General features: G+C 40.2%; 1 protein-coding gene and 1 long non-coding RNA gene across 31 annotated transcripts in view; one reads left to right on the top strand and one right to left on the bottom strand.

The window, feature by feature from the left end:
* Positions 1-10599: 10599 nt before the first annotated feature.
* The window catches only part of BIN1 (bridging integrator 1), a 95835-nt gene continuing 93406 nt past the window's right edge, over positions 10600-13028 (top strand). For 25 of the 30 annotated variants that reach the window (XM_071746785.1, XM_071746782.1, XM_071746773.1 and 22 more), the window contains exon 1: positions 10645-10832. In XM_071746785.1, coding sequence (XP_071602886.1) covers positions 10749-10832 — 84 coding nt within the window. In that variant the 5' untranslated portion in view covers positions 10645-10748. Of the gene's footprint in view, positions 10833-10959; positions 11093-13028 lie in introns of those variants that run through there. The other 5 variants (XM_071746767.1, XM_071746765.1, XM_071746779.1 and 2 more) reach the window with 3 other exon arrangements.
* LOC139797493 (uncharacterized) lies at positions 10682-11616 on the bottom strand. Its single transcript, XR_011726493.1, has 3 exons — positions 11366-11616; positions 11155-11268; positions 10682-11029 (listed from the first exon to the last, which is right to left on the bottom strand). It is a non-coding gene; the product is annotated as an uncharacterized lncRNA (long non-coding RNA).

Below are 13028 nucleotides of genomic sequence, written 5' to 3'. Positions count from 1 at the left end.
CACAGCTAAACTGAAGAGTAAATCACTGAAGCAGTCCACTTTACTCAAAAAAAAAGGAAGGCTGGAGTCAAGGATTTTGGAAGGAAGTGTCTAAGGGATAAACAACTGCAAGAGAATATTTATTGTAGTTGTTTCAGGATAAGATCTGCTTTAGCATTTTATCATTTCAATTGGTGTTTGTTTCAATTGTTTATTGTTTTTAATTGGTAGAATTGGTGTCCAAACCAGAAGCTGAAAGGTGTGAGCAGATGGTTCAGTTTGCATTGTTTCTAGAGTTTTGAGAGAAAAAAATAGAAAAATTTGGAAGTACAAACGAAACTTTTTTCCTAAAGGCAAAAAGTTTTGAGCAGGAGTTGTCCTACATGTCCCAGTCATAGAATTATAGATTATGCTGAGTTGGAAGGGAATCATCAGAATCATTGAGTCCAACTCCTGTCCCTGTGTAGGGCACCCCCAGGATCACACCATGTGCCTCAGGGTGTCATCCAAACATTTGTTGCACTCAGGCGGGCTTGGTGCTGCCATACTTCCCTGGGAAGGAAAGTCTAGGGTGTGCAATTAAGTAAAACATCTGTAATGTGCATTAAAGATGCAAATTTATGGTAGAAGAGAAATCTTTGACCTGGGTCTAAGAGAATTTGATAGGAGAAGCTTAAGAATTTTCCTCAAATAAATTCTTATGTAATATCATAAGATTTCAGACAAGTTTACATTATCAGCTGGGTTCCTGTTGGCAGCTGGTTATCAATTGTTTGGTTTTCTGAATTAGTGCTTACTTTGGCTTACAAATGTGGGTGAAGACAAAGGGAAGATAAAAAGAGACTTTTGTCTAAACGTTTTTTACTCTCAGTAGCTCAACTTGAGAAGGTCTTTGTCTCCTTACTGCAGATAGGATTAACCACTTGAATTTGTCTGTAAATTCCTAAATACCCTTGTGCTAATATGGATATCCTATGGAAAAAGGAAGCATTAACTCTTGATGATTAATGAATCAAAAAGGTATGTGGGGAATTAGCTACACACATATGGAAGGGCGTGGTTAAGAATCTGCATCTTAGATAGCACTGAAAAGACAATCAGTATTTCTCTCATTTTTAGATATTTTTTTATGTTATTGTCAAAAATTCATAGATAATAAATGCATAGTAATCATGATAACTCTATCAAGCAGCAGATATTTTCAGATGAGTTGTGTGAACTAACATAACATTTTTTCATGCAAAATATAGGCACCAAACTCATCCAAGAAATAATCAGCTTGCAATTGCTGGTCAGCTTAGTTTTGCAATATAAATCAGAAAAAGCACCATTTCTCTCACTTCTACATTGCATTTTAAAGGTGGTTAAAAAAATCCCCACTGATGCTTATTTTTGAGACTGATCTCAGCTGGCAAAGCTTTGTAATTCATCTCATGATGCAGCTGATTGACCACCTTCTCACCAGCTATGACTGCAGGTAATGGCTACATGTATCCATGCATTGACTTTGTGGGATTGACACAGGAAAGGTCAAATTGAGCTGTGCTACTCTACCAAAGCAAATGCCTCTAATGTTTGTATGGTTGCAAGACTGTAGATTTTAGGCCCACTGGGAACAGATTCAGTATGTTGAATTTCATTTTCTGCATCTTCTGATGTTGGGTCACCGTGTTTGGTAAGGTGAATGCATAGCAGAGATAAATGTTGTAATCATTCATGACAAAGCCATATTTTTTATTTTTAAATTTTTAAATTTTTAATTATTTTAAAATTTTTTTTAATTTTTGTTTTTTATTTTAAAATGCATAGCTGATCTGATCAGCTTTATCAAAATGTGTCTAGGGAATAGGTCCTTCCCATATTGTATAAAACCAGAAATTGTGTTTTTATATATATATCTTTTCTGAAATTTATATAAGAAAATGAAGACTTGTTTGCTTTGGAGATAGGATAATTTATTAAATACCTCCAGGAAAGATCTCATGGCTTTGCAAATACTAAACCAGGTGATGCTGATTGTGAACACATTCCTCTGTCACTCTTAAGCAGGAAAGAGATCATTACTCTTCTTCAGCTGGTAGGGCTGACCTTGCCAGAACTGTAAGAGGTCTGCATGAAGGTACAAGATGGGAACAAAGCATTTAAGGGGTTCCTATACTAAAGGGACCAGTGTGTCACATGTGGAAGGGAAGAGACTTAGTGCTCCTATTCAACACATTAGGAGTGGTGGGGGGAAGAGTAGGAGGTTTTCTGGTTGTCTTCCAAGCATCACATCTTTGCAATGTAGAAACTAATTTTATCTTTACCTCCATATCCAAGAGAAAAGTATCAAGTTCCTGGTTATCCCTTAGCTTATGAATCAATGTCACTATCATCAAAGTATGCAATGAAAAAAATTACTGTGAATGTCTTCAAATAAAGGAGAATATTGGAGCAATGGCTTAATTCTCCCTCTGCTCTTTTATTTTTGAGCTTTTGGGATTTGGATTTTGACGTTTTTGTCCTGTCAGGAAACCTATTCGTGTGACTGCAGAAGGTGGGGTTTTGAGAGAACATCCTGTATTGCAAAATTCCTGGTAAAGACATTGAGGTGATGCAACACTTCCAGACTTGTTCTTTTGCTTTCGGAGTGAAGTAGTACAAACAGCATGCACTTCTGTCTCTTGTACACTGACATATTAAAAAAAAGTTTCACAATTCAAGATGTTTGGTTGGTTTATCTGATAAAGCTGCCATGTTTCAAAATAGAGTTTGGAAACAAACAAATTTAGCTTGACTTTTTTTTCCCTCTAGCATGTGGGTGACCTTGATACGTGTATACACAAGGCTGTGACTCATTAAACTGTTGAGGATGCTTACTGTAAATTTTTTCTACTAAATTTGGCAGGGACTCTTCAAGATGTCAGAGCACTGATGTATAAAAATGTGAAGAGAAATATATTCATTCTAACTAGGTGACCGCAGTTATAAGTTCATAATATTCTACTGTCAATCGTGGCTCAAATACTTGAATATGAATGAAAAAAAAAATGCTAATTTACCAAAGTTGGAAGCAGCTAAGCATCTGTAGCAATTGAGTGCAGCATTTAGAATGTAGGTAAGAATCCAAATTGGAATAGCAAAGACCTGTTCACTTTAAAAACCATTTTGACGAGATCATCTGCTCTTTTCTTTCAGAATGTCTTGAGTTTCATTCCTGGCTTTCTTTTCTGTACTACCACAGTGCATGGACCCACAGTATTTTTTAGGTGGAATATTTGAATGATGCAGCTGGCATCTAGCTAATACAAATGTTTCCAATGCAGGAAGGCTTACATATGGTAAACATCTATTTTATTTGTCTTGATTCTGTTATTTTGTTTCTAGAAATTAAATAGAAAGTAATTGCTATGCACCAAATGACGGTATCAAGATTAAAGCAGATGCATAATTTGAAAAATTCCTCAAAGTCCCTATAATATCCAGAAGCATTGTTTTACTATATCAGGATACCTTATCAAGGTGTATAAATAGCTAAAGGGTGAGTATAAGGAAGATGGACAAGCAACAGGACAAAGGGCACAAACAGGAACACAGGAAATTCAGTTTAAACATGAGAAAAAAACTTTACTGTGAGGGTGACAAAGCACTGGAAGAGGCTGCCCAGAGAGGCTGTGCAGTCTCTCTCTGGAGACATTCAAAATCCACCTGGATGCAATGATGAAATCATGTGTCGTGTACCTTAGGCAATCCTGCTTTAGCAGGGGTATTGATCTGTAGAGGTTCCTTCCAACTCTGGTCATTCTCTGATTTATTTTTTTTTACTAGAAGTACAAACATTTGTATTGATTTGCCTTTAATAACAACTAGGGACTCCAGGAGGCGTTTTTGTAAAGATGTACAGTTAACTTTTAAGTTATTTACTGTAGATCTTAAATTCTTCTGAGCTCTTCCCTGTTTTTCTCTGAACCTTTATGAAAGTCTTTAACAGAGTTGATAAAGTCAGCTGGTGGAAATGGTGGAGTTGTTACAGGTAAGAATAGCTTTTTTCTATTTGCCTGTGTTGTTTTCTGCAGTTCAGTCTTGGTCCAGGACTAGAAAAAACACTATTATAAATCTCAGTTATTTTTAATTAGAATAGTGTCCTGGTTTGGGCCAGGATAAAGCTGATTTTCTGTCTTGTACTTGCTTTTTGCTAAGTCTCTTCTAGGTAGTTGGTCGTATGGTGGGGCTTCTTCAGCCCGTTTTACACAAGACAGAAAATCACCTTTATCCTGGCCCAAACCAGGACAAATAGATGTGTAGTAAGGGTGTATTGAATCCAGGCAGAAAACTGCACTTGTCCAAACCAAAAACTTGCCCGCTTACCGTCCTTATTTTCTGAAAAATCAAATTTCAAACAGCCAAAGCAAAGACTTGGATAATTTTGAAAACTAATCAAATCTGAAGTGACAGTGAGCTTACAGTATATGGAAGTGAGATAGCTCTCGTAAATAATTTTTAGTGAGTGAGTTACTCAGTTCACTACCAGGACAATGAAACAAGGCTCTATCAAAAAACCTTGAGGGAGTATGTTTTATGTACAATATTTGCTGGATTTCACTGATGTTTTGTCCTGTTGATAAGGTATCTTGGTGATACGATCCCCTTGGTATCATTCCAACAGATGGACCATGTGTTTAGCTATAGATGGGTATGAACTGGCCCATCTATTAGAGTATATTGTTAATTTCCATTTTTAACATATTTTAATGAGTAGTAGAAGGCTTCCAGAATAATTTCCAATGCAAACAAATGTTTCCTGCCCCCTTCTTAATTGACGAGAATGAAAAACAACAACAAAAAAAAATTGTTTCGTATGTGCCAAATTCATTATTTTCCAGTACAATAGGGCACATGGGAATTCTGGTAAGCTTCTTTGAGGTATAGTTGAGCAAAGCTTGCTGACCACTGCCAGTCTTTACTCACTTCAGTTATTAGTGGAGGCCAGCAAATGTTACAAATTCAAAGCCTCCGATGACTTTTTGGTGGCCAAACTCAGATTGACAGAAAACAGAGAAAATAGCTACATGCGGTTGAATCAAGCATCCAAAATGGCACATGGATGGAAAAGACATTGGATCTGAAATTTGAAATTCAGTGAAAAATCTGCCTAAGTTTTGAGGTCCCAGGAAGATATGGCATGAACAAATTCTAAAGAAATTAAGCAAGCTTATAATCAAGGCATAGTCTTCGGTAAGATTCAAGACTAAGTTTTAATGTCATTATATATCCTGCCTTTCTCTTTTTCTGAGGGGGGTGTCTTTCTGAACTAGGCTGGCCAAACTCTCAGCTTTAAAGCCTTCCCTGGGATGTGGTAGAATGTATTTCTCTTGTTCTGGGGAAATGGGAAGAATCACTTTGGCATTATCTTCTGTTTTGCATAACCAGATGATAAAGAGATGTAATAGAAATTGGGAGTTTGAGAGATGTGGTAAAGAACACCTTCTGAACACTATTGTAAAGTCAGAGTTGTTTCATCTTGCTTTTGTTTTAAGTGACAAAACACATAATTAGCAAGGTTTTTGATCTATTGTTGCCAGAAATTTCCTAATCCTGCTAAGCATCCTTCTGAAAGCAAAGGAATAGTTTGCATGAGAATTCGGCTGTTCAGAAAGGAATGCTAAGGTAAACTAGATAATGGTGACACTGATGTCTGAATTACCCCTGATAATGTTATCAAGTTTAGTGGAAAGATAAAAGTCATCTTTGGAAGCTCTTCCTGAATGCTGTCCCAGAAGATTGCATGATCTGGAATGGGAACAAACAGGTAAGCAGGATATTTAGGGCAAGCAAGGTTGGAGTCAGAACTTGATTAGATTTTGCTACATAATATATTTTGTGTAATCGGTTGTCTTGTGTATAAATTAGTCCCTCAACTGTCCTCACTAGGGCTGGGGAGTGGTACTGGAAACGTGTGAGGCCAACTGGCTGCAGTGATATGGCTGGAGTTAGAGCTTGGACAAGACTGTGGGTCTTGTTCAAAAAGTGAACTTCAGCTTTGAACACAGAAAAGAATTATTGAAGTAGATCCATTTTGTATTATATTAGTACTTGGGGAGAAAAGCTTCAGAGTTGCTGAAATAATTTATTGCAAATATTATTTAGTATGAATATAAACACTTTAGGAATTCAGTAATTATGTATTTACACTTACCATAAAAATCTTTAATTGACCAAGCTCTACTAAGTATTTAAAAAAATAATTACAAACTTAAAATCAAAACTCGTTGCTGAAAAGAAAAAAAAGTCAATTTTTAATCTCAATTTTAATTTAAAGTCAAGTTTTAATCTCTGTAACTGGAACACAGAATATATACTTCTAGTTCTATGAATGGTAGAGACCACTACTATTGTAACTTTAAAATAATTTTATTTTATTTATTTTATTTAAATTAATTAAATGGTACATGAAAGGTTTTGCCACCAGTAGCAGGGAAGCAGATACATTTTGACCATCTCAGCTTGTAGCTGTAAACACACAAGCTACAATTAAATGGATCAAGTTAGAGAAAATGTTATAGATTTGTTAATCAACACATTGCTGAAATCGTTCTTAAAAAATATACCAAAATTAAACCGTACCAAATTAAGTTAGGAATCATGAAAAAAACATCCTGCTCCCAGATGGACAAACATAGCAAAAAAAGAATAACAATTTAAAAAATAAAAATGTAACAACAATTTGTGCAACGAAGGGAATAAATTGTACAGAATAATAGACTCCAACACAGCAGGCACTCAAGTGTGTGCTTAATTGTAAACAGGTGAGCAGTTCATCTGCCTTTAATGAGACAACTGAGAAGCAAAATGCACTTATGAGGCTGTGACCTAACATAGGCACCATTGACTAGGGTATTAATCAATTAAGAAAGCAATAATAAAAAAGCAAGGGTGTGTATGTGCTGTTGTGTTTGGCAGATTTGCTTCTTCCCTAAGAACTGTGTAGGTTAATCATACTGTCACCAGGGAGATGGACTACAGGTGGGTTTCATAACTCACCTGGCTTTCTTAACTTCAGCTCTCTAAGCCATTTATCTAATCTCCCCCTGTAGTTAAGGGGAAAGGGAGAAGTTTCTAGATGCTGTTTTACCTTTTATCACCCTTTGGAAGTACTGATTTCTCCCAGCTATAAAAGAGACACTAGGTTACTCAAATTAAATTAAATTAGACACATTTAACTGGTTACAGCTGGGTGAGATGAAGTGGCCTAGGGTCTAGTGTTAGAAAAAATGAGATAACCATGCATGTATTGAACTTACTGAATCTCATTGCAGAAGATGGATGTAAGCATTAAGTTCAGTTGTGTAGAGCCTGTCCATAATGGCTTCTAAAATGTTAGGCAGCTCTGCCTCACAATGACACAAAGCACAAATGGATGTAGGTTGAGTTGCTAGTCTGTATGTTTATTACTATCTGATAAGATTTCTCTGATCTCAAGTTTACAGGTTTTTACAGAGGTGGGTACATGTGAGACTGGAGACCTCTCCTGTCATCAAAGCAACAGCCTTCAGCATGCATCACCTGACTAAAATGGTTTATATGTTCATTCAAATGCACAGCCACTCAGAGTATGTGATGTTCACTGGCTCATGCTAGGGGAACAGATTTTGTGGCACACCTGGAGCCCCACAAATGCTTTTCAGCTTTGATGCTGATTCAGTCAAGCACAGAAATAACTGGGAAATGACTCATGCTGAGAGGTGGGTGCTTGCTGTTAATCCCAGCTTTTAAAATGTCTACAGTTTGTAGTCATTTTTTATTGTGGTAGATGTCTGTGTCTGGCCACTTTTGTTTCACCATTGTCTGATGTTTGCCATGGACTTTCTTTTCAGCTCATGTGCTGCAGTCATTTGCTTTTTACTTGAAAGGATGTAATCAGAAAAAAATCCCTTCAAAACCAGTTTCACTGGAGAAACAAATACATGAGGTAGGATGGGGAGGAATGTGTTTTGACCCTGAAACATCTGCTCTTATAAGCGTGATGTTACAAATGTTTAACCGCATGTGTATCTTTTAACAGCTCAACCAAGAAGGAGGAGAAGGGGAGTAAGAGACAAAGAAAATGAGATGTTAATTATGTCTCCAGATGATACTGAGCAGTGAGATGCTGCAAAATTGTAGATAATACTGGACAGGAAAAGAAATATGCAAATATCTAGTAAGGCTAAAATCATGGGCAAAATGAGATATATTTGGGACAAATACACAGTTGTATCTATAGATATGTAGTTACATATCTATAGAAACCACATAGAAATATGAATACTAAGTGCAGTACAGTGTGGCATCACAGGTATACACATGCTTGAATCTGAATATTGCTATAAATCACTGTACTTTTCTCATACACAGCTGAAGCACATGCCTATTTCATTAAATAGAAACAGTACACCTGCTAATATAATTGAAGTATAGCATGAGTTTAAACTAGTTTCTGAATGAGGGCTTTTGTCAGTAAAAAAATGCCACTGTCATAACAGGTAAGAAATGCAGAGGCACTGTCTCACAAAAGGTGTTGACAGATTCTCTGCCAACAGTTTCTAAGGGCCTTGGTAAGACAGTTGTTTTTATTCCAAATTCTGAATGAGGAGAAATAGTATTAAAGCAGAAATGGGAAGCTAAATGACATATAAGATGAAAATCTGTCCTAGCTCTCTCAAGTAATCACCTTCCACATTTTTCTGTTGCTGTAGATTATAACAGTGTGTGCTACACCAACCATGCGTGTGAAACTCTGGAGATAATAGTCTTCATCTGGAAAAATGAAGGCTGTGTGTAATAGTCTTGGAACACAGGTAGGTTTTGGTACTATCTTTCTGTTGAAATAGGTGTAAGACAAATGCAATTTCATTAAATATCTAAATTGTCTGCGGAGCAGTGGTTTGGTTGATACTGTGTTGTGTGTGCACAGAGCAGATGTAAGCTCTCACAAAGAAGACAAGCGTGCAGAAAGTCTTGGGGTTTGATTAATTTATAAATACCTTCCCCTCAAGAATGTAAATTTTTCACTTTGTGAAGACCCAGGGATAAATTTGAGAAGTACCTTTGTTATATAAATTTAGGAGTATAAAAATCTCCTAAAACAAGTATGAATGCTATTTTGCTGCAGGGTACAGCAAACTCATACCATCACGTATCTAAGATTAATCTCTTGTTACTGTACAGCACTCCATAATTGTGGCTATAAATGAAGTCTGATACAGCCATTAGCCAGCAACTCTATGTTCCTTTTTTAGGTGTTTTTAAGTATTAGTGGCTCACTCCTCCAGTGTGGGAAGACTCTTGGACTCTTCCCTCTTTGCAATGTGGTCCAAAGAGCTGTGGTGAATAGAGTCAAATTCAGATGGTGGCCAGTCACAAGCAGCATTCCCCAGGGATCAGTATTGTGGCCAGTTCTTTCTAATATCTTCATCAATAATCTGCACAAGAGGATCAACTACGCCCTTAGTAGGTCTGCAGATGACACCAAGTTGGGCATGAGCATTGGTCTGCCTGTGGGTAGGAAGGGTCTACAGAGGATTCTGCTGGGATCAATGGGCCAAGGGCAATTGTATGAGGTTCAACAAGGCCAAGTGCTGGGTCTTGCAGCTGGCTCATAACAACCCCATGTAATGCTTCAGGCTGGGGGAAGAGCAGCTGGAAAGCTGCCTGGCAGAAAAGGACCTGGAGATGTTGGTTGAGAGTGGTTGAATTTGAGCCAGCAGTGTACCCAGGTGGCCAGGAAGGCCAACAGCATCCTGGCTGCTGTCGGCAATAGTGCAACCAGCAGGACCAGGGGATCGTTCCCCTGTGCTCAGAACTGCTGAGCCTGCACCTCGGATTCCAGGTTCAATTCTGGGCCCTTTGCCATAAGAAGGACAATAAGGTGCTGGAGTGTGTCCAGGGGAGGGCAACAAAGCTGGTTGAAGGGTCTGGAGAACAAGGAGGAGCTGAGGGAACTGAAGCTGCACAGTCTGGAGGCTGAGGAGTGAACTTACCACTCTTTACAACTACCTGAGAGGAAGTTGTATGCAGGTGGAGGTTGATCTCCCAAGTAACAAGTGATAGGACAAGAGGAAACAGCCTCAAGTTGTGCCAGGGAAGGTTTAGATGAGATATTAGGAAAAACTTAATAACTGAAAGTGTTGCCAGGCACTGGAAGAGGCTGCCCAGGGAAGTGGTTGAACCCCCATCCCTGGAGGTATTTAAAAGACCTGCAGGTGTGGTGCTTAGGGACATGTTTTAGCGTTTGACTTGGCAGTGGTGGGTTAACGTTGGACTCGATAACCTTAAAGGTCTTTTCCAACCAAGATGATTCTGTGATTCCAAACTTTTCATACCCTGCCTGCCTCTCTCTTCCCAACTATTTCATAACCTGCAGAACCCAGCCGCCCAGCCCAGAGCAGGCTGGAAAGGTGTGGAAAATCTGACAAACGCCTTCCCTCAGTTATTCCCTCTTCCCTCCTCCCTCCTCCCCCCTCCCCATCCAGCAGCATCAGCATCACCCCTCTGGTAGGCGGGGGCCCGGCTGTGCCCCCGGGGCCGGGGCGCGGCCCCTTTAAGGCGGCGCGGAGCGCGCTGTCCCTTTAAAAGGCGGCGGCGGGCGGGAGGCGGCGGTGGCGGCCGAGGCCATCGCCTGCCCGCCGGGTTTTTTTTTCTTTTTCTTTTTTTTTTTTTTTTTTTTTTTTTTCTCCTCCCTTCGTTCCCCCCCCCCTCCTTTCCTGCCGGCCTGTCGTTCGCCAGCAGCCCGTTAAAAAAGAGGAGGCAAGATGGCTGAGCTGGGAAGCAAGGGGGTCACCGCCGGGAAAATCGCGAGCAACGTCCAGAAGAAGCTGACCCGGGCTCAGGAGAAGGTAGGGGAGAAGGGTGGTGGTGGGGGGGGTGCGCGGCGACCGCCGCCTCTTCGGGATGCGGGATGCGATGCGGTACCGGGGATGACACCCCCTCCATTAAGCAGAGATGGGTCCCGCAGCGGGTGTGCCCCCCTCTCTCGGGGCTGGGGGCTGTCAGCTGCCTTCTCTGCCGGTGGATTTAGGGCCCCCTTTCTATCCTGAGAAGGCAAAATTTCGCAGTAGTGAGCGTCAGGGGCTTGCCATCCCTCCGCACGCTGAGGGTAAGCAGGAACATGGCATCGGGTTCAAATGGGAGAGGGGAAAGGAATACGGAGTGCCGCACGTTTGTTTTAAAGATGTAGATGGTTATTGTTTCAGCAGGAGGAGACCTTTCTGTGGTATGTGGGTTGTGCTTAATGCGGCAATTTCAAGAGCAGCGTTCTGTTTTGCTGTAGCGCTAAGTACATAGCCGCAAAGACGGTGAGGAAAAGATGGGCACTTGCTTCCTTACCTTCTAACAGCACAGCATGATACTCCCTGTTTGCTTTACTGACCTTGAGCTCCAGGTTTTGTAATGGTAGTAAGGCCAAAAGCCGTGCTGTCTGAAGATTGTGCCGATCTGGTGAGGGAGGAGTGTTTTCTGAATCCCGGGAGCCCTTTCGCTGCTCTCTGCCCACCCCTGTGACAGCTAAAGGTGCCAGGAATATGCAATGGATACTTTTCATGATCATCTCTCTGGCATGCTGCATCTGATGCCAGATGCCTGCTCTGTGCGGGGATTATCGGCCGTTTTACGCAGGGACATTGATCAGCTGCTTTTATCTCGGGCACGCTCATCTTGGTTTTCAGTGATTTGCTGTGAGATGACATTGACTGAATAAGGACTGGTGCATCTTTGAGGGGGGGAGGGTGAACAGATCTGCCCACTGCTGCTCGTGTTCTCTGGGAGTTATCTTTAGCAGTTAGATTTAATCTAGGAGGCTTGGGATTGGATGCCGTGCTGGCCTGAGCCTTGTACCAATGGCCAACACTCCTACAAAATGCTGCTGGGTCAGAATGCCAACTCAAAACTGTTGGGCTTAATTTTGCTTGTGCTGCTTCCACTTGGTATAAACTCATTTACTGAGACTTGAAGCACACTTAGAACTTGCCTGACTGCTTGTAAAAAAAAAACAGTGAATAGCAGATCCAGTATGGAACTTCCTGCAGCAATGAGATCTTGGCCTTACCAGTGAGTGCAGCCACACCTCTGGTTTTTCCCTTTACGCCTCTTCCAGGAGGGGACAGGACAGGGAATTTGTCTCCTGGTGACTAGTCTACCCTGAACTTGTCATAGATGTTAAATTCCTTCTGTGTTAGCCACCAGATGGCAACCATATTTTTAGCTCTTATTAAGGTACATGGTAAAGGCTGAGCTTCTTGGCCTGCTGATGAAGTTACTGTATTTACCGATGCTGCTTGGAGCCAAGTGTGGCCTGCCAGGCCCTTTCCCAGCTTCTTATCTGAACACACACACAGGTTCTTTTCCTAGGGAGAGAATTTTCCACAAATTCCTCTCTACTGGTGATCCAGTTCACTTCCTTGCTTATTCCTTGGTGGTGATTTGGGATGTGAGAACAACAAGAACAATAATTGAGAGTTTAGTTGTGTATTGCAGGTAATTTGCATGATCCAGAATAATTTTTATTCGTGTCCATTTACACAGGAAAAAGCACAGCTCCCTTTCCCTCTACACAGAAAAGGAAAACAAGACACAAAGCACTTGTTAATAAGTTAACACAAATTCTAGGCTCTTTGACTGTTTTCCTAATACAAATGAAACAACTTTGCTCTCTGGGGTCTCAAGAAAGAAAAAAAAATGGTATTACTTGCTTGATCATCTGACTGTCCCCTTCATACTGCTACAGCTTCATCTTTAACAATTCCTCTTTTGCAGAGTGTTAGGTATTTTACCCTTGTCTCTAAGGGACAGACTCACTGAGGCAAGCATGTGAATGAACTTTCAGCTTGTGAGGAAAGATGAATCTGAAGTAAATAGGAAGGCATCTGTGGTTATAACACTATACTGGTGTCAGTCTTGTGGTGTTTTGTTTTAAACTGTGATATGTGATACTATGTTTAGCAGGAGGAGTAAACCAGGTGTTTGGAGATAAGGACCAGGTGTTTAAAAAAATAATTAAAAAAAAAGGTGAACAGAAATGTGCAGAAGTAGATTTG

Source organism: Heliangelus exortis, chromosome 6, assembly GCF_036169615.1.
Source record: "Heliangelus exortis chromosome 6, bHelExo1.hap1, whole genome shotgun sequence".
NCBI classification, from domain to species: Eukaryota; Metazoa; Chordata; class Aves; order Apodiformes; family Trochilidae; genus Heliangelus; species Heliangelus exortis.
This window is presented reverse-complemented; position numbering and strand designations above follow the sequence as displayed.